At 35.4% G+C, this 21,858-nt stretch overlaps 3 protein-coding genes across 5 annotated transcripts in view; 1 reads left to right on the top strand and 2 right to left on the bottom strand.

Annotated features, from left to right (window-relative positions):
• Positions 1-7,373: 7,373 nt before the first annotated feature.
• On the bottom strand, positions 7,374-10,787 carry LOC137395205 (succinate dehydrogenase assembly factor 2-B, mitochondrial-like). The gene is made up of 4 exons (XM_068082043.1): positions 10,372-10,787; positions 9,336-9,514; positions 8,972-9,081; positions 7,374-7,730 (listed from the first exon to the last, which is right to left on the bottom strand). Exons 1-4 carry the CDS (start codon positions 10,423-10,425, stop codon positions 7,606-7,608), a joined length of 468 nt encoding a protein of 155 aa, XP_067938144.1. The 5' UTR covers positions 10,426-10,787; the 3' UTR covers positions 7,374-7,605.
• A 565-nt stretch (positions 10,788-11,352) lies between these two features.
• Positions 11,353-15,681, bottom strand: LOC137395204 (large ribosomal subunit protein eL19-like). The gene is made up of 6 exons (XM_068082042.1): positions 15,576-15,681; positions 15,234-15,340; positions 14,769-14,932; positions 13,731-13,810; positions 13,370-13,480; positions 11,353-11,550 (listed from the first exon to the last, which is right to left on the bottom strand). Exons 1-6 carry the CDS (start codon positions 15,578-15,580, stop codon positions 11,424-11,426), a joined length of 594 nt encoding a protein of 197 aa, XP_067938143.1. The 5' UTR covers positions 15,581-15,681; the 3' UTR covers positions 11,353-11,423.
• A 1,003-nt stretch (positions 15,682-16,684) lies between these two features.
• Positions 16,685-21,858, top strand: part of LOC137395135 (DNA polymerase subunit gamma-2, mitochondrial-like) — a 29,671-nt gene continuing 24,497 nt past the window's right edge. For 2 of the 3 annotated variants that reach the window (XM_068081947.1, XM_068081949.1), the window contains exons 1-2: positions 16,685-16,789; positions 20,056-20,271. In XM_068081947.1, the coding sequence (XP_067938048.1) occupies positions 20,117-20,271 (155 nt within the window). In that variant the 5' untranslated portion in view covers positions 16,685-16,789; positions 20,056-20,116. Of the gene's footprint in view, positions 16,790-20,055; positions 20,272-21,858 lie in introns of those variants that run through there. The other variant, XM_068081948.1, reaches the window with a different exon arrangement.

Below are 21,858 nucleotides of genomic sequence, written 5' to 3' on the forward strand. Positions count from 1 at the left end.
TATAAATTATGTATCTTATTACATTAAATGGATATAAATTATTCATGTATCTATTTGTCTTTGCGTCTGTTTCTCTATTCATCTAACAATTTTAATTTTACATGAATATTTCTGGTTTATAAAGTCTTTGAACTTTTCTTTGAATGCTTTAACAGCTGCTACAGCAACCGGATGTAACATTTATGGACACAGAGTTACAGACATGCTGTGGGTATTCAGAGGTTGGTGCTTCCAGTTAGGAATCCAGCACTACCAGACCCTCCATGCTGATCATACCCGCTGTAGAAGACAGCAAATGCTGACTCAATGGGTGAGACTTTTTGGCGGCGCAAGTCAACCTGACTAATTGCATGGTTCACAGATATTAATGTTTCCTACATAGTTATCAAAAATGGGTTCAGCCTTTTAAAAAGCTTCTTGAACGTGTCTGAGCATCAATACAGGGCCTAATTATTTGCAAATTCCACATACTTGAATCTAGTGAGAATCTATTAAACTTTTAAATTTGTTAATATTAATACCATAAAACCTTTAATTGAATGCCATGGTGCTCTATTTTTCAATTAAAGGTTTTATGGTATGTTAATTTAAAAAAAGAAAATATTTGAAGTTTAAAACAAATTAATATGATTTCAAATGGTTTAAATAAGACAAATTCAATCGAGATAAGAACAAATTGAGTCACGCGCAAAATAACAAATAAAGATAGAAAATCAAGGCGTCGCTGTATTGTTTATCTCATTATCACCGTCAAAGCTTATCTGAAAAAAGATTTCATTGCGTGTGACGCATGATCAATGGCTTTGTTTGTAGTTGAACTTTGGTTTCAGCATAGGTTTGAGATAAACACTCTTTCCCAATATTAGATAGACCAAGCAATACTTGGCACATTTACTAGTCGACTATATTCTGCGAGCTCGTCATCTGACAGCTTATGCAGGTGCTGGTTAGCAAATGTACAGTAAAATTACAAAAAATTAGCATATTATTCTACTTAAACAAGGTCGATGTCAGCTGAGCAGCCAAGCCTTTAATTTCAATAAATTATGAGATTCGACACAAACATTTTGGAATAAATTTAAATAGTAAATACATATAAGGCAAGATGAAAAAGTATTTTCAATAGATCTCCAATATATTTGAGCCAACTGAATTTTTGTTACACACTATGAACAATGCTATGCCTTTGTTCCATATTATACAAAGTACATATTATACTTTATTTAATCCCACGACCAAACACGAGCGAAGCAATTGTTTGGGCGCTTTATAATAAATGCATATGCGCACACAACTCCTGAAAAGTTATCCGTCAATGGCCGTTACCAAACCCTTGTACCGAAATCCCATAAAAAAATTAACCATTTTTGTGTAGAGTCGTTTAAGTATAATAATGATACAAAACGCATATAAACCTATTTAAATGTGTTACTAAGTCTTTGAAAAGTTGACAAAATATCCTAAAACTAACCCATCTGATCGGATTATACATAAATAGACAGATTAATTTGGCCTAAAATCGCTATTAAAACTTGACAAGCCATTTTTAATCAAAATTAAGACCGGCTAATGAAACGCCGATAAGGCCGTGCAACAGAGAGTAGAACCATTAAGTCGTTCGCATTTCATGTGAAAAACCTGCACATTTCACCAGTCTATGGCATTGTCCAATTGCCGAAGGTTTCTGTAATTAACGTAGAAGTACCGAAAAGTAATCGTTTCCTTTTTGCCGATTCTACCGGACTCTGACATTTTGGACACTTATAATGAGTACTTTAGTATTCCAACTGATATCCAAAGCAGTGAAAGTAAAGGAAATGACGATGATATTTTACTAATTCTGATTCTTATAAGATTATTTCAATATTTAATTATAAGAATAATTATTCGATTTTATAAGATCGCGGTGGTCAAGCCGTTTTTAATATCTGCAAAATTAAGTAATAGGCCAACATTTTCTTATAGATATACATCTATTTCTATGACAACCAGCTAAAATCTGTTTAGATTTTTAAATTCAGCATAATTTTTTAGATATAAATACAGAAACCTAGATAAATATCACAACTTCTTGATATTGGATGCTATGACCAATAATATACAGCCACCAGCCTGTGTGTATTACACAGCAGCTTGCCATTTTACTTCTAATATTGCGTTTCTCCTATTGCAGGGGAGAGATATAAACATATAATCTATTCCTTTCATTATTGCTGTTTGTTGTACATAATAACACCCAGTACATTACAGCTACCATTGCAGCTACCATTGCAGTTCTCCTATTGCACTGCAGTGCCATTTGGGTGCTAATATTGCATTTCTCAACCATCAGTACCCTTTCTTTTTTCCAATATCACTTTGGTCGTGGGCTGTATGACAGGGGAATTTCTAGTTTATTATACAAAGTAACTTGAGAAATAAATAAAAGATTTGATTTTACAAAAACAGATTACTTGAAGAAAAATTATTAAGAGATTCACAAAGAACCAATTCTGTTAGGTGATGTCAGCGGGTGTGAAGAAAGAAGTGATTTTACAAAGACGATATTAAAGGAAACAAAGTACTGTTCACCTTTCCATGTGATTATGAAGAGTAGGCACTAAGCTACACTCAGAAAAGCAGTGGAAACACAGAGCAGTGGATACAGGGGTAAGATAAGGTATCAGGCACCATTTCTGACACAATTGCTAGCATTTGGTAATTAGATAGATCATTGGTGAAAAGCAGAGCTCTGTCAAAATTAGTTTGAATATTCGAAACAAATCTCGTTTGTAGTGATTCAAATATGTATGTATGTATAACATTTTATCGGCATTAGTGATCATCAACAAGATGATGTTTTCTGTTGCAGCCCAAAAGAAACAAAAAATCAAAATACAGAAACCAGGAATTGTTGAGTGAGTTGAACCAACTTGTTTCAAAAGTTGGTAATCTAATAGTATTGCAGAGGAGTCGGGATAGTGAATTGAAGGTTGTAGTAACAGAAAGTTCATAAACTGAATCATATGATGGTGGATGTAGTATGTTGGATTAGTAAGTCAGTTGTTATTTGATTTGGTTTGATTTGGACAAATACAAGAGTGATTTGGAATTTAATTTAAAAATATAAACTGACTTAGAATGAGTTTGTTAAGCAAATCAAACTGTTAACTAACAATTTTCCACACATTTTTTAAAAGATAATTTATCAATTATAAAATAGAATATAAAATATGGTAGCATCTAAAAATAAAGTACAGTATATTAATATCAGTAATGATAACAAAGAAATGGTATAATTCCTCACACTCCCAAAAGGAAATAGAACAAATGACATTGCGGAGCTAGACGGTATCCTGCAACCTTGGTTGCAGGATACCGTCTAGATACCGGAGCTAGACGGTATCCTGCAACCAAGGTTGCAGGATACCGTCTAGCTCCGCATTGTCAGATCCAACACAAAGACTGGTTAGTAAACGAGAATTCATAATTCGCCCAAGATGTCCTTTTGGAACATTTTTTTAAAACTGAGATTTCTAACAAGCGACAGAGAAAGGGTTTTATAATATTTTAACAATAAGGTTTTAACATTTTCTTCGTGTCAATAATAATAATTCGGTTTACTTATGATATTTTATGTTTTACCTGATGTTGTTCTCATATCAACATACATGAAATATACCCAACACATCCGCGGATAGAAAGAAACCCTTCATTCGTCTACTACTAATTACTATTAGGCTACATGTACACTTTTGAAATACATAACATCATTGTTCAATCAGCCGATAAAAAGGCAAAAAGAAACTTATAGTAACCTATCCTATCTTGTTGTACATCTCCTTTCCTTCTTAGATATTTCTGTTCTCAATAATTGGTTAAGTATTTATAAATCATTATTAAACAATTTGAGATTTGAATTGTGCGAACCTGTGCAAGTGATTTGATTTGTTATACCTATATCATTTGACAAAAACAGGTTATTTGATTATATTCAAACCGTTTTGCAACTGATTTGATTTCAAATAAAAAAGTGATTTGGACACAACTCCGGTAAAAGGGGATGCAGGGCTCAGCATATGGATCTGGAATTATCTTGGAGATTCCGAACCCTTCTGATACAGCGTAGATGCTTTCAAGGAAAGTTTGGCCTGCAGCAATACTGTATTTATTGGCATACTGTCTGCTTTTCATTGACTGCTATTTATAGCTAGCCAATGAAGTTACATTTATGAAGATATTGCATCATGCTTACAGCAGTGAGGAAAATCACAATGGGGCAAAGTACAAAGAATTGTGACGCAAGTATCAGAGCACGATAAAGCCGAAGAAGGCAGTAAACAGAGTGGAAATGGAATAAGGCTGGGGTGAGAAAGCCTATGTTTGTCAGGTCATAGCCGTAAACATTGAAGCTCATGAGCCGATGACAAACTGAGATAAACCATATCTAACATACTGCTATGTGTTATCAGCATAAGAACATTCTAAAGTAGTAATTTATGTCAACAGTGACGATTCATGGCCTGGTACGGTCAACCTCTGTGGTCTGCAATAAAAAGTTGATTTAAACTAAACTTGTTCTGTATTGCACGAAGTAGAAAAAAGTCTAAACTCTAAGCACTTTGGTAAATGATTATCTTCTTAAAGTTCTATCTTTAAACTTATCTTCTTTTGTATAATTCAAACAGCGTAACCTGAGTTCCATTGGAACGATCGACACTGATAGAGTTTGTACGCTTTTGTGTATGTTTTTACTAGCGATTTTTTATAAGAAAGTGTAACATAAACGAACATAATTTGAAAACCAAAATCTAGGGGACATGCTTAAGCAATTCACTAAATAAATCGAAGATATTCAAAACTTGATAAGAATTCGCTATTCCATTATTTCTGCGTTAGAAACCATCGGGATTTTTTCTCGTGACTACTATGGCAGAGCTTTGTGTAAGCTAGCTAAACACATAGTTTTACATATTCATATTCCATGACTCGCATAATTCGAATTTGAGGCTTTGCGCAAGTTGAGTTACTTTGCAATCAAGCGTTTCAATGAACACCTGCCGATGCCATTCAAACGTCAGCGCTTGACCCCATAGGTCAAGTACAGTAATTTAATTGCTTAAAGCACTTTTGCTGTTGTTAGAAAATAGATAGATATTTACCCAAAGAACAAACACCTGTTGACTTTCGTACATTATAGAGTTTTTGTCTTTAAACAGATTACTAAGCGAATCTCTCTCTCTGCATCTCTCTACGTGTAAAAACTATAATCATCTTGTCTAGCATATGTTGCAAACACTCTCTCTCTCCCCCCCCCCCTCCCGCCCCTCTCTCTCTCTGCCTCTGTATCATGTTCTTTGAGGACAGTTGCTAGCAACCCTCTCTGCTGGAATGCAGATGGGGAGCCAGTTTAGTTGCCGAAAACCTGACCAGATTTGGCACAGGAGCGATTGTAGTGATGATCGTATGTGATGTGACGATTGTAGATATGATCGTAGGTGATCATAGTTATCTCCACTTCCTATAACCATGACTGTTCTATGTAGGTTTCAACCGTGGTTTGTCTTTGCCTTCTGTTGGGTTTTTTTATTTGAACATCATCTCTAGCTAGCTGACCGTTGGCTCACAGAGGCGCTCCTCCGTCTTTTGTCAAGTTTTATTTTTAGTCCTGCAAAGTTGCTAGCCACCCTCTCTGTTGGAGTGCAGATGGGGAACCGGTTTAGTTGCCGGCAAGCCGGCCAGATTTGGTACAAGAGCGATTGTAGTTGAATGCCCTTCCTAACACCACCAATGGTCCTTCTGTGATTTGAACCTCGGACACATTGATCATAAGCCAGTGCCCTAACCGCTGAGCAGTGGCTGCTCCATACTAAGCGTATGCGCGTCGGAAATCGCTTTTTATATATTAATTGCAGAATGGTTTGTTACAATTCAAAACTGCAAGGCAGCTGAAAATAACTCTCATAAATACATTTTTAAATCGTATGATAGGTCGATTCAACGATTTGTGTCGGAGCACAAGAGCAGATAGCTTCGAAATTGCGTTTGTCCCCTACCCTTATCCCAAATTTTTGTATGAAAATACACAGCAAATCTCTTGGCTTGTACAGTTGTAATTGTACTTGATTGGTGCGATACTAAATTTAATGTTGAGTTTTCTGTCATGACCACTTGAATTTTTTTTTGAAACATTAGCTGTCTTTTAGCTACTAAAACAAATTGGAAAATCAGAGTCGAGGATAACAGATCATTTCTTTTTCACAGCTTTTGCGGTAACTTGCTTCCAGTAGAAATGTCAAAATTTACCATCTGCTGAGGCATTTTGCAAATTGCACTGCAGGCGTGAAGATCTTCTAGTAAATGCATGAAGTTATATTATTTTTGAAATTAGCTTCAGGTCACTTAGAATTAGTTCATATTGATAAAGTCAGTCTTGTAAAACCTTCATTTTACATAAAACTGTCTTATTTACTCCATTAAAAAAGTTTAGATCAACTAAGACCAGCTAGGTGTTGACATTTGGCAGGGATAGTGAGCACAACTCCAAATGATGGTTGAACAAAGCAATAGCCCAGCTCGAGATTAAAAGATCGAAAGGTTGCGCTATGCCCAGAGCTGTTTGAATATTATTACTAAACAAGACATACCCTCAAATGGATGTTTTTTCAGGGAATTATTTGAGCAAGAAGTAATGTATTAAAGTGACACAAAATAGTGCAGCACACAGCACTAATAGGCTGGTACTACACGCAGGGTTCATGATGATGCAGCGGAACTAACACCCGTATACGTACCGGCATAACTGTAAGGTGGGAACAACTCCAACTTCTCTGATCTTTCACTTTTTTACGCTAGTAGGCCGCATACTCAACTGGCTGGAGTTTGGTGATTACCATTTCGTCTTCGCTATTGTAATTTTACCTGGATGCTTCAATAACAATCTAATTTTTTGTAATATGTTATGCAACATTCAGTATCAGTTTAGAGAATACACCAGTGACATTTTTCATAATAGTTCTGACCTTTAACACAGTGTTCATTTTTCTCTTAACTCAGCCAAGAACTAGGCCAACAGCGGTTATAGCGATTTTGACAAAAGGAATATAAGAACATTCCTTAGCAATATCTTCCTACTTGCACTTGTTATAGCATTTTTTTGATCGGCCGTCTTCAACAAAGGCATCTAAGTGCGCAGCCAAATTGTCTGTAAAAAGCTGTACAGCCCCTAAGACTACACCAAATAACCAGTTTAACTTCTTGTTAGGTATTTTTAACTCCTGTTTAAAACTGTCCCACAGATCAGACACAAGAGACTTATCACTTACTAGTTCACAAATAATAAGCTGATAGCAAATCGCTATTAAACATCATCTACAAAAGTTAATTCTGCCAACTAACAACCACACTGTATAATTTTTGGTATGCTGACAAAGTAAACAGCATGTACAATCTCACATTTGCATCGTCACAGGTGCTAAATAAAAAAAAATCATCTCAAAGAGTTTTGCAAGTATCTCTAGTTCCTCTCTAGAATACATGCGATTTGAAACAAGATAGGAAAAATATGTCACAAATAAGATAATTTCCATAAATTATGATGTGCCATAACAAGGGAGAAGTCTATCCTCAACTGGCACTAACGACTGGTAAATCTGGCTGTTGTATCCTGCTCTCTCTTTCATTGTTTTGAGTATGTGCTATGAGCTTCCGCATAATTGGACCATCAAATTCTGGCGGGGCTTCTACTACTCCTGTCAATATAATAGTTTTGCCACTATAGTAGAAGAGATGCTAGTTACGCAGATGACAGCTAAATAACCACTCTGATGGAACTAAAACTGAAAGGCACCAATTAAATTCCAGAGCAATGGCTTATGCTTTTATACATTCTACTTTTGTTATTTAAAATTCTAACATTACACATTCACAAACCAATTTATAGATATGAAAAACAGAAACAACTGAAATGAAATTTGTGAGCTACAAACATGCTACAAGGTTGAATGACTTGAGAATATTCAACTCCAAAAACCAATCTGTTACGATTGAGCTCTTCTGATTCATTCATTATAAAAAGGGACATTCATGTCTCTATTTAAGTGGAGCAAAAAGCATGAGCTATAGCAAAAACGACCATAACTTCTGCAAATAACAAAAACATTATTACACCTAGCAAGCATGAGAAGACAACTCGAAAATCAAATACAAACATGCTGGATCTGGGTACTATATTTGAATGACCCCTTTTGTAGCTTCACGTTAGAGAAAATCATTGGTATTATATTCGCTAAATATGAAGTTGAAGAAGAAACAGGTTGCAGAAATCAGACTAGCACAAAAGATGAAACCCAAAACAAAATTTTTTTAGAACTATTTTTGAAAATAAAACTGCAGATATTGATAACTCTCTGTATGTTCTGTTTATCATATGCTGCTAAACTGCCAGCCGAAATATATTTTGAGCACTGAGACTATGTTATATCATTCTCTGAAAGTATTTTGTTCCAATTTATGATTACCCACTGCTAAATGAAATTGTTGCCTCTCTCGCGAACACCAAATGTTCAGCAGTAAAGCTCTTCAGTATGTACTAAAATAACACCAGACCTTTAAAATGAATTTCTTTTTTAACTTTTACTTTTTATAAATTTTCAAGTATATATAACCTATAACTATTTGCACCTACTTATAGTCAAAATTCATAGCTTGGCTGTTAGGTTTAATTTTCATCGAAGCAAGAAAATCATCAAGAAATACATATCAGGTTTACTTTGTTATTATTTAAACCAGAAAGCTTTAACATTATAAAACATTTCTAATATTACAAAGCATTTCTGTCAAAAACTCACGAATGTCAAGCATGGTGCCAAAATTGAACTTGAGAAAAAAATAGACACACTGTTAACAGCATGGACGATTTTTAGCTAAGAGGAAGTATAAATTGTTTGTTTATTAGATACCCCTGACGACAGAGACTGAAAGGATGTCTGACCTGATGCCCAGTAGTAGATATCCCAATCATTACTTGGCACATTGATTAATCTGTCATATTCTGCCAGCTCTTCCTCTGACAGCTTATGCAGGTACTTGTGGGCAAATGTACTGCAAAATACAAAATAATAAAGAATTTACAATATTTAAACAAAAAGCCGCTTGTAACAATATGTTTGACATCAGCTAAACAATAAAAGTTTAGACGCAACTAATAACTACATGCAATAGAGACAAGCAAAGGTTCAAGGCAAAGTATCTAAAATAGATCATCAATAGATTTGATATACTGAGCTGTCTAATTTTGTGCGAAACAGAGTGAGCAATGCTACGGTTTCATTAAATACTATAGCCTACAAATTAACCTGAGAACCAGATCTGTTTCTTTGATACCACGTTTTCTAGATTGATACAGCAGTCTCGCTTTTTTCTGCTCTAAGCTCTCTCCAGGTCTAGCAGCATACACAGGAATTTCTATATATGTTGTATCCTGTTTAAGAGATGTACATTTACTTATATTCTTTGTCTGTGCAGCAACCTGAGGCTAAAAAAGTGAAAAGACTAAAACTTAGTTAGAAGGAACAATATAGTGTAGTAATCATCAGCAAGCAAGCAATGCATATCATCGATCAGCATAGGTAGCAAAAAATGAAAAACATTGCATTAACCAACAAGTAGGCCTGCAATGACTTACAGATACCAATGCCTATTGGATAATACATAAAAATTTGATATCATAAAAAGGAACGATAAAAAAGCCTTTTAATTCTCATATTCCTCAGCAGAGACGTAGCATAATGTTCAAAACGGAGGTCAAAACCGCACGCAATAGGAAGTGAACGATAAACCTTGCTAAAACAAAAAATATGACAACGAGATCAGCTCCCCAAATAAAACTTTAATCTGAGATGACAAATTATTTTGACACTTCAGCTTTGTTGTGGCGAAATATTCACAATGTACAATGAACAGCGATAAAATGCCCATTAGTAATTATGCACAGATTAATAAAAACTGATACACTATTATTACTATTCAATTACGAACGAAACAGAAACTTGCCTACTTTCAGTGTAGTTGCTAAATATAGCTACTAGTTTTGCTCATACGTATAAAAGTGATTCGATTAACATATGTGCAATGTCTGTCGAGCTCGATAAAGGATATCGAATAAAGTTTTTTCAACACTCACAAGTACTACTACCATATAGACTGCATAGTCGTTCCAAAACTAGTACAACACAATCAGGTTCGGTCAACAGTTTCATAGTTAAAATAGTTCGCGAGATGACTTGTTCGTGTTGATAGACTCCAGACTACTATACATGCTTTAATATACCCTGCAAAGTATTTGACAACCTAAACTGCTTAACGAGGAAGTGAAGCGGTTATACGGCTTACCTGAAGCCTCAACAGCGTGAAACGTAGCGCTGGTAATCTTCTAATCAGATCCATAATCGCGCGTTACCGTTTTAATACCAACTTGGAAAGTAATGTTGAACCAGACTTACAATGGAATCATTATGTACTAGATACGCTGAGAGGAGATAACTCCTACGGTAAATGAACATTACGCAACCTTCGATGGCGCCGAACGAGTTCGAACTACGGTATATACAAGTACCGTACATACAGTAGTTCGAACGTAGCGCTGGTAATCTTCTAATCAGATCCATGTGTGTTACTGTTTTAATACCAACTTGGAAATTAACGTTGAACCAGACTTACAATGGAATAATTATGTACTTGGTACACTAATGAGAGGAGATAACTTCTACGGTAAATGAACATTATGCAACATTCGATGGCTCCGAACGAGGTACAAATACGTAACCCATGTGTCACCACTAGGAAGGACTATGCCAATGGCCGATTGCAAAATTTCTAACGTTCAAACACTTGGCAAATATAAGCCTTCATGTTTTAAAACCTCTCATAACGAGACACACCAACTACATGGACCTACCCATATGTATAGCCAAGTTCATTTTGCACTCTCAGTCTCAATGGCTGTTCTACCAGTGCAGCGCTCACACAACTTGTTTGACACCAACTACTATTCAACAAAACTTGGGACTTGTGTGCATCCTCGTTGATAATTGTGTTACATCGTTTCTATCTAAGATCTGGCAGAAATCACCCAAGTTACTTGCTAATAGATTCTCATGTTTACCGGTGAAAAACCTTATAGTGCAACAGAAATCTGTTGGGTTTTAGATTAAACTCAAAACCATTTCAATGAGTCAACTGGTGGCCGAGCAGTTGTACACCAACAAAAAAAACAGATCACCAAGTCATGATTGTATGACCTGTACTTCGCAATGGTGCTGTAAACTTGTTACAATTTGTAGTGAGCAATAGTGATGAAGCAGAAGACACTGGTGATGTTGTGGCAGACAGTTATATTACATATGAGATGGAATAAATATGCAAGCCATGAATTGGTGACGCGGTTACTTCTTGGTCGCTTCCTCCTCCTTGGCATACGTCTGCATAAGCTCCTCCTTCTTTTGGGTGAGCCTCTCTTCACGACGTCTGCGAGCTTCCCGAACCTTGTGTCTTCTGGCCTCAGCTTGGTCACTGCATGAGGCAAATACATAAATGAAACACAGCCACAGACATTGCAATGATGGCAAACATTATGGAGGAGTCAAATATCAAATGATTTTTGTTCAAACAGCCAAATTTAGCGAGAAAATAAAATGTGTTGCTTTATGCAGCTCATTCATTCAATGAATTCATCTATTAAACACTTTATAAAATATTAATAAGTGCCACATTACTGATTAACATCAAGCCAATGTCCTGGACACACACTGGATCAACACGTTAGATATCTGATAAAATACAGCCATGGACTGACATCGCGCTAACAAAAAGCGACATAAATTAGTTCCATACAATTTAACGGAATAAATCTTGTCAAAAAATATTGTTCATTGAAAAAAGGTAGCTCTAAAAGCTTGACCCTATCGTACCAAACCAATAAATATGACCAACAATTTGCAGACACAGAGCTGAGTTCTCTACTGTTGCTTCCATCTGGCCCAGACACACCACTACAGATCTAACTTCAACATTCATTAATGCACAGTATATAAAACATCATGGATTGGATAAAAGATCTATCTTAAAGTGTCATGAAATCACCAAAATTTATTGCAGCTTTACATTTTTGCAATATTGATCTTTTTTAAGGTCAGCCCAATTTGGGTCAAGGATAGTGGTTTTATGAGTGCAACATTCCATGAAACAAGTATGCGCACGAGCTGGATTTTTACTAAATGTCACCCTGTTCTACACACATGTGTGATTATGTATATTCTTGCTACAACATGCTTTGGCCTAACCATTAACCATTTGAGCAGTAGCACCTATATAAGCATTGAAAGCTGCTAAGAAGATTGTATATTTGTACAAAAATATAATTTGGAGTGGCATGACTTAACAAGACTCAGAAGTCACATAAATGATCAGGAGACTAAGAAGATTTCCTGGAACACAAATATGTGATATTGTAAAAATAAATATCTCCTCCATAAAATGTAGGAATAGTAAGTGATCTCACCAAAGTGTAGTGTACTAAGTGTAATAAATTCTCATTTATTATGGGAATTACATTACGAACGAAACCAGTAACGAGTGAAACAGCTTAATATTTTACTATTATTATACGATACTGTACTATAAAGAGAGATATCTTAAAAGTTGTTCCCTCTGAGCTGTTTACTAGATACATAACTGTATTCACTGCAAAAAAGGGAGTTAAATTTCATAAATCCTGACCGAGTTCCATGCTGACACTAAAGTCTGTTTACAATCTGATTAACTTTGAAAGTACATTATACAGTTATCCTATTAAGGTTGTTCAGCACATCGATTTCAAATGTCCAACACCTCATGCATCTTTAAAGTTTTTGGTAGCCATCAGTTTTTACAGTTTCGGTTTTAAATATGAATCAATGTAAATCAAGATTCCGCAAAGCTCTTGAGAATTACAAAGCTCTTGAGAATTGCAACAGATTTTGTACATAAGAGTATCGCATGTATCAAGAGAAATCCCTATGCATCATGTAAATCGTTCTACATCCAGCTTTCAACATTTTGTTTTAATAAATAATTGCAATTTTAAAATGAGATGAACGGAAAATGCTTATTGTGCCCACAGAGGCACAACTGTCTAAAATCATACCAAACTTTTAATAGTTAATGCTAACAATGTAGGTCTATGATGAACACACAGTTTAATAGAATGAGGACTCATTTTGTGCAATGTGTAATATTTTTAATCAGAAAGATAGTTAATTGGCTTGTGCCTTAATTCAATAGTTTTACCTTTAGTCACATATGATCACAAATGTGATTAGTTCATGTCACTTCTTAACACAAAAAAACTTACCTGAGCTGTTTGGATCTAGCCTGGTCAGCCTTCTTCTTGTGAATATGTTCCATTAAGGTACGTTTGTTTTTGAAAACATTACCTTTGCATTTCAGATATAGGGCGTGGTAACTGCAAACAGGAATGCCTGATCAGTCATACTAAGTTATGACAGACAAAGAAGCTATGATACTATTAAAACTCTTGTCTGCAGCTAGAACAGCTCACCAGCAATAGCACTAGCCAACTTGAAAAGAAACAATTTGATCTCGCACTAGAGCTTCTACAGGCACTGCCAAGAGACAGGACTGGGCATTGCTGTGCTTAACCATGATCAGAAGTTCTTAACCAGTATTGCTTACTAAACAGTTGATCTACTCACAGGTGCTTGTCGATTTTCTTAGATTCTCTGTATTTCTTAAGCAACCGCCTCAAGACTCGTTGTCGACGCATCCATAATACCTTGATAAACACATAGATGATTCATAGAAGAGACAACTAACAATATGAAAATTTTGTTAAACCCAAACAAAATATAATTCCATAATTGTGTTTTTACTCCATGCCAGCTAAAATGAACTTTAAATTAACATTAACCAACTATCAAATTTTGCATGTAATATTTTTGTGCACTCTATGTTAATTATAAAGACCAGTTTTCTTCATTTTTAGAATCTTTCTTCTATATCTCACTTTTTATAATAACTACTATACAGCTTCAATAATTATTTTAGAGAATAGATTTGGATATTTTTGGTCGTGGTTTTTATACAATATCTAGCTTCAATTCTAAAGAGCTCTGTATTCTATTTTTAATGCTGCTACCACCTGCACTAGTTCAGTCTAAAACTATCAAGAAACAGGAGTTAATATAACCTGTTGACTGTAAAAAGAGTGCTACATATGTTCAATTTACAAACCTGTGAAGTTTGGAAAAGGCTGTGTTTCAGAGCATTGATATAGGTATGATGATAACAAACATGAGATTTCAGAAACAGACATTAGTTTTGGTTGTTGACATTTTCAATTGACAAATTGTTTCAATAGTTGAACGAGATGTGACCACTGTTCATGAGATAATAAATACACATTCACTTTTAATTGATAAATTTGTCTAGCCTTTTACCATTTCAAAATACTGATCATTATAATTGATGATCGACGTGTGAACAAGGCAATGTGAACAAGGCAACAAAAATCTTGTACAAAAAAGGAATTTGAACTTGTTATCAACATATAAATTGAGGAAAATGGGAAAAGTGAATGTAACGGACAAAACGATATTTGCGACAAATAGTAGAGGGAATGGATGCTAAATGTAATAGAAATCATAGTGCAACATATTCAGGTAACAGTGAAGGAAAAATTGCATGGGTGTCAAAACAACCCATGAAAACAACTAACGACAGAGATAGCATACCTTAGTCGGCATACGAGCATTAGCTGTACCCTTCCTCTTTCCATGACCAGTGTGACGACCTTTCCTGCGAGCAATAGCATTTCGTCTTACCCTCCACCGCGAATGAATTACCACAGGCTTTTTAATGATTAAACCATCCTTCACTAGTTTTCTGATGTTCTGTCCTATCAAAGACAATGCATATTCATAGATACCTTGAGTAAGTAGAACATGTGGCATTACAACTATTCGCGCAAAACCGAGTAACCACTGGCTTGATGCAAAAGCTGAAGAAAAAAAAGTGATCACACGACCCCAAACGTCTGTCTCAGTTTTCTGCATAATGCTTGAGTTACGAGTTACTGAAATTGAATGATGTAATGCAAGAAACAATCAATCATTGATACAAAGAAAATAATTTGAAACTTGACTATAGTTTAATATTAAGGTCTTTAATATTTACTTTATATACACGTAAATACTTACTGGAATTGGCATTGGCGATTTCGTTTGTTTCGTTAGGATCTAGCCACACCTTGTTCTTTCCACATTTCATAACCGCGGACGCAAGCCGCTTTTGTAGTCGCAGCGCACTAAAGCAAACATAAGAAAATATTGCAACCATGTGATATATACTGCAACCAGGTAATAAATAGCAAAACCGCATACACACAGGGAAGCCGATTTAAGAGTAAACGAGCAGAAGCCTTAATAACTTTGTTTTATTTACATATATTGAAACTGATACTGCGTTATAAGAGTATTAAATTACCTAAATTCACTTTTTATCTAGGTGAATAATTAAAAAAAATATGACACATTACTTACCACATGACTGCAACTTCAACATGGAGGTCGAGAAAGAAAGGAGATTAATAGCTCCCGGATACTGCTAATTCGACAGTATTTGTATTGGCTTTATTGCGGAGCAGAAAAAAAAGATGCTCCAAGAAATAACAACTCCGTATAAAGTACACGTATAAGCTTTCGCCGTTTCAGCTGCTTGGCGTATTCAGTACTGGCGCTTGTATTATGCTCTTTATATAGATGTATTAAAACGAAACGATGTTTTGTACATATTTCAACGCTCACTCGATCGGCTTGAAAGTTTTAGCAAACGTAGACACGATCGACTCCACGTCGGTCTTCACCCTAAACTGAAACAGCTGCACATTTGCTTGCGCGTCTCGTGTTTATTTGCGTGTGTTAGTTTTTAGGGTTTTTCTCAAAATCGGTTATTATCTCTCGTATCAATGTTGGTTGTTCGAAAAATTTTAATTTGAATATTTATGGAATAGTAGTACTGCAGTTTAGGAAGTAATTGTGCTACTGAAACACAGCCTGCAAGAATTAGATCAGCGAGTAGAAGGGGGGGGGGGTAGAAGGTCCTTGCGAAGAAACTTCTTCGTCTAAATTTGTCGTGTTCAGGCTGTTATGACATTATTGATAGATGTCGTTGCCGTTAATTGTATTAGATACTACTTAACCTTTTATTACATTTTTTAAAGATTGGAGCTTGTAAGCTAAAATCTTTAGATTTTAAATTACAACAAAACAGTTGCCATGTCTATCATACCTTGTACCAAGTTTTGCGGCTCAATCTTTTATTCTTATGTTTAAAAATAGACATATGTACTACAAACAGATACTGTTTTATTATATAATCATTTTTGATAATGCTGAAGGAAGTTGAAAAGTAAAGGTGAATCCTTGAAAGACTTGTTAATGCTCTGCTTTTATTTAGTCTTACACAGCCTAACAAAAATTGATCAGTAATGCTAGATATGCACTGTTGAAAAAAATTTAGTTTCAGCTCAGTATAGCAGCTCGCACTCAAATTTTTAGTTTAACATATGCAAACATATTTGTGCTATGACATATCTTTGGCATATGTTTTGCAAAGCCCCCAAGCTGAAATGCAGATTAAAATTGGCAAGGTTAGTGCTAACAGAAGTATGAGACTATAGAGAGCAAGCTGTTTTCAGTCACTGGCTCTGCAGGGATTTCTGGTTGATGAAGCTATTTTGATGGTCTACTGAAAGGTGAATTAATGAAAGCAACCAAGAAATGCTACTCTTTCATAAAATTCCTTCCTGTTCCATACCAACTTTTGCTGTGCCATACCAACACACTTCCTGTGCCATACCAACTTTTGCTGAGGGTGTGTTTTATGATTAAGCAGTCAGTCAGAAGAACAGGCCTTTTCACGTTGCAGTGAACGTGGCCAGTTTTTTTCAATGATTAATTAGCTCTATCTCACTTCAATCTTTTTCTAAGTTAGGACAGTAAGGGAGTTTGCCTTTCATTTTTTACTTGATTGTAGTGGTTAATGGATGAGTAACACAACCCCAATAACTTACTAATGTTTGCTGATTAAAAAGATTGACTCGCAAATAAAATGTAACAAACATATAAAACTGACAACATCAAATACAAAGGGAACTTGGCCAAGTTAGTGCTAACAAGAATATGGAACCAAAGGGAACAAGCAGCTTCAACTTTGGCTTCAAATGACTGGTTTAAGGGCATTAAGTTTTGCCATAATATAATGGTTAGCCATTTTTTGGGCATCTTCAAAAGAATCCGCCACCATGACGAATACAATTATTAATATTGTTATTTGTCAAGTCCTAGTAGCACCATCTTGGGTCACTCTTCATTGTTGTATTCTCCCTCATCCTTGTATGTTCTCACATCCTATGTAACCTTACCCTTCTCTGTACTCTCACCCTTCTATGTACTCTCACCATTCTATGTACCCTCACCCATTTATGTACCCTCATTCTTCTATGTACCCTCACCCATTTATGTACCCCACCCTTGTATGTTCTCTCACCATTTTATGTACCCTCACCATTCTATGTGCCCTGACCATTGCATGTTTTTTCACCCTTCTATGTTCCCTCACCCTTCTATGCACCCTCATCCATTTATGTACCCTCATTCTTTTATGTACCCTCACCCATTTACGTACCCTCACCTTTGTATGTTCTTTCACCATTTTATGTACCCTCACCATTCTATGTGCCCTGACCCATGTATGTTCTCTCACCTTTGTATGTTCTTTCACCCTTCTATGTATCATGACCCTTTTATGTACTCTCACCCTTGTATGTACCCTCACCCTCTTATGTATCCTCACCCTTGCATGTTCCTTCACCCTTTTATGTTCAATCGAACTTGCATGTACCCACACCCATTTATGTACCCTCATTCTTCTATGGCCTCTCACCTATTTATGTACCCTCATTCTTCTGTGTACCCTCACCCTTCTATGTACCCTCAAATTTTTTGAAATTAAGCCAGTATATGAAAAAAGAGAAACAAAACCGACTCATTATTCAATTAAGCACACAGTAGGACCAGAATTCTAGTGACTGTTGCTCAGTGAGATGGACCACAAATTACGATGAGAGAATATGAGTATTTTGTTAAATGCCTAACATTTGAGAACCATGAACTAGTTCTGTGTCTTCATCTTTCTTATATATATATATATATATATATATCTCAAAGTCCGTTGTTCGGTATGTCCAGCTATAGCTATTTAAACCTAAGAATGAAAAATCCACTTCGTGCTGGATTTGATCTCGGAACCTCCCATTCACCAGGCGATAATTTAACCAATTAAGCTACGCGAGATGCTATGGATTCATTGGGCGATATGAGCCGTTATGTTGGTTAAAATACACATAGCACTCTGCATTATGCAACGTCACTAAAGCTTGCTCTCGCAGCTGTTATTAGTAAGTTTAGCAATACAGATAGTAGCTTACTCAAATTAGTCACTGTCAATGTGCTAGGCTAATGGCATGTGGCAGGCAGCTACATTACCTGCCACTGTTTATAAGCTGTTTTTTAATACCCGTGCAACGCCAAGCATTCGGCTAGTATAAAGTACAAAGTTATTGAATTGCTCACAATAATTTAGGCAAGATAATGTTAAAGGTTTACTTTCAACAAAATTCACATAACAGTTATTTGGTATCAAAAGACTCACCATGTCTTACGCTGCTGTGTTGTAGGTGCAAAATATGTGGAAATGTGATTACAAGCTCTTAAAAGCTCAAAAACGAACAGTTAATTGCACCCATCACGAAAACGCCGTAGATTGGAATCCCTTTCTAAAATGGCTCAAGTGGGATGTAGTTGAACATGATGGTTTCTGTTGAGACATTTATGCAACCTCATTCGTGAAAATATTTTCACAGATATACTTCACGCATTCAATAAAACCATGTCTATTGTCCTTACGCGTCTATTTCACCATCATTGCTGTCACTGTCACCGTAATGCTGTCACTTTGAGCACTGATATCTCAAAACCTACCGTAAAAATTCATTTAATTTTTTAACCTTAGCTCGAAGAAGCGCATATCATCCTCTAATAAACATGAGAAGCCTGTTGGCCACCTGTGATAGTCAAAAAATGTTGCAGAAATTGTTCGCCCCATTTGGCAAAAAGTATGGGTCACATGATCAGATTACGACTAGATGATTAGACCAGGCTGAAATGAAACTGTAAAGTAGCAAGCGTCTATATTTGATACAGGTTTTCCTGTAAAACCCGAAGCGCATATCATTAACTTTATTTACTCTGGTCAATGCCGTTTTAAACAAATTAGACCATGAAACAAAAATAATAAAGTAAATTATGTGTATTGAAAGAAAAAGCTCTTTTTGCATAACTCTGTTCTATTATGTAAATTGGTAAGTTGTTGGTGTCTGGTATAAGGTGTAGTGGTTTTTTGGAGAAGTAGGTATGTAATGGATGGTCAGGCGGATCGGATATATGATTTGAGTATTTTAAACAATAAATATCTAAAAACGCATGTAGCTTTTCAGCATTAAGAGCATTTAGACGCTGATCGTAGCTGCTCATATCAGGTAACAAAACCCTAAAACATAATTTGTGATAATAACATAATGTGCTCTAACTTTTCTTTATCAGTTTTCCATACAAAGGGATAACAGCTTGGTGCAGCGCAAGACAAAATATACAATTTATACGATGCTGGTAAAAGTGTGATAGGCCTTAAATGAATGTTTACATTTAAATAAACCGATTATTTGACTCTTGTGACTTAAAACTTAAAAGCATCTCAAGTTTTAATAATCTCATTATGTAATCTCATTATATAATCCCATTATATAATCCCATTATATAATCTCATATAATCTCATTATATAATCTCATTATATAAGCTGGAAAAGAAGCTTCAACAAAAGTTGGCTCACACTTATGTCTCCAAAACTTTTCTGCTGTAATTGGTACAATGCATTACAAATGAATTTGTGTTCTATTTTAGAACTGTAAGTGGACATGCGCAGCTCTGCTGCCTAAGGTTTGTCTATAGGATCTGTTGTCACATGGCGAGACGCCATTTATTTGATCTAAGTCGAGCTCTGCAGTTCTTCTCTGACAGTAGATTTCTTACCATCCATCAATTGCCAGGACATCCTCCATCTCACTACAGTTATGGAGCATGTGGTACCCTTTTACTGCACAACTTCCTAGGTGCCTGGTATGATTATATGCTCTTTATTGTCTGCAATACAAGATATAACATAGCTTTATAAAACTAAGGTAAAGTTAAGAGTTATCGTTACCTGTGAAACTAAATACTGACCTTGACTTTTGACCCGATTCAGAAGGCCATTTGCAAAAGATAATTTTGTGAATGCTGAACAAAGTCTTTACATTACACATAATGTAAATAATTTTGATCCATTCTAAAAATAGGAAACAGTTTTTAGGTACTATTACATTATTTAATGCTATTAAGTTTATAATACAAGAGCAGGTAATATACAAGGTTACAATGAGTTTCTCATACACTGTTAACAAACAGACTAGGAAATATCCTGCTGTATCTGAGGCAGCTCATATGCGAGCCTCGCTTTCTCAGAGTTATCTATAACATTTAGCTTATTATGGAAATAACTATGGAAATAGCTCAGGTGTTTTATTTAAAAAAAGAGAAGTAAAAATGAAAACAGTATATTAATACACTGTGTGATATACAAAATACAGTTAGCATTTTGTAAGCCACAAATGAAGTAATCTGCATACATTGGTTGAATAGTGAAGATAGCAAGAGGGGGTTTGTCAGGTTTCCTTGGCTTACATTAGAGGAATTCAATTTTTTTTACATTTGAAACAAAAAAGTGTCCAAGTTTTCCAGTTTCAAAGAAGCATTGAAGCAAAAATGTTTAGGTTTTGTTGTTTGAACTCTAATGTTTCTGGGATCCGAGATGTTTAAGAATCGAGTGTAGGATGTATCTGTAGGATGCATGGGAAATCTGCACAGAGTCAAAGTGCAAAGTTAGTTCAATGGCTAGTTGAAGATTTATGAATTAAAATTCTCACTTTAAATTCTACGTCACAGTGAATACTGATATCCGTTTCACTTTGTGGTAAAGTTTTTCAATTTAACCAAAACTTCTTCAGGAGAACTTTTGAGTTGGCAGTAACTAAATTTTGTAATTGACTGAAACAAGGCTGAAAACTGTTGTCTTTTACTGAACTCTATTATTTATTATTATATTTATTATTATACCCTTATTATTTATCATGCAGTCAATATCTGTTGTAGTATGTGTCACCTTTTTATAAAGTATTGTTTTCAAATCTTATTGTAGTTATTATACATTAGCTAGGCAGAAATGAGAGTATGGTGGAGGAGAACTATTTATTCCTATATGATACTAACATCACGTAAACCAGTTTATCTTAGAAGGGACAGGGTTCTGCCAACATTTCCTTAGCTCAAACCTACTTTGAGAAACTACCAACATTTCACCATTTTTTTTAATGTCAATCTAAGTTTGTGCTTAACAAAATGTCATTAAGCAGCAAAAGGTTCAAAGGTCATTATGCATCATATAGTATAGGTCGTCAGTATATGTCAAAATCTATGTTTATAAATTCCACTTTGTCATTGTGTCTGTCCGTTAGTCCATGTAAACGCTGTGTGTTTTCACATTTTGTTTTCACATTTTGTTTTCACATTTGTGGCTGGTTTCATCCAAACTTCAAGTGCTCCATGGCTAGAAATATTTGGTTTTAAAACTTTATCTGGCCCCTAAGAAGCAGCCTCTTAAACACCCCC

Source organism: Watersipora subatra, chromosome 4 (genome assembly GCF_963576615.1).
Source record: "Watersipora subatra chromosome 4, tzWatSuba1.1, whole genome shotgun sequence".
In the NCBI taxonomy this organism is placed as follows: domain Eukaryota; kingdom Metazoa; phylum Bryozoa; class Gymnolaemata; order Cheilostomatida; family Watersiporidae; genus Watersipora; species Watersipora subatra.

Bases quoted from the DNA above. Each gene is read 5' to 3' on its own strand.
- LOC137395204 (XM_068082042.1), bottom strand. The intron at 14,933-15,233 runs GTAAGTATTTAC...TGTCTTTGATAG, and splicing joins AATCGCCAATGCCAATTCCA to GACAGAACATCAGAAAACTA. The intron at 13,481-13,730 runs GTGAGTAGATCA...TCCTGTTTGCAG, and splicing joins AAGAAAATCGACAAGCACCT to TTACCACGCCCTATATCTGA.
- LOC137395205 (XM_068082043.1), bottom strand. From the start codon at position 10,425: ATGGATCTGATTAGAAGATTACCAGCGCTACGTTTCACGCTGTTGAGG. The intron at 9,082-9,335 runs GTTAATTTGTAG...TGTATTTTGCAG, and splicing joins GAAACAGATCTGGTTCTCAG to TACATTTGCCCACAAGTACC. The intron at 7,731-8,971 runs GTCAGACATCCT...TTATATTGACAG, and splicing joins TATCTACTACTGGGCATCAG to GAGTAGTAGAAGCCCCGCCA.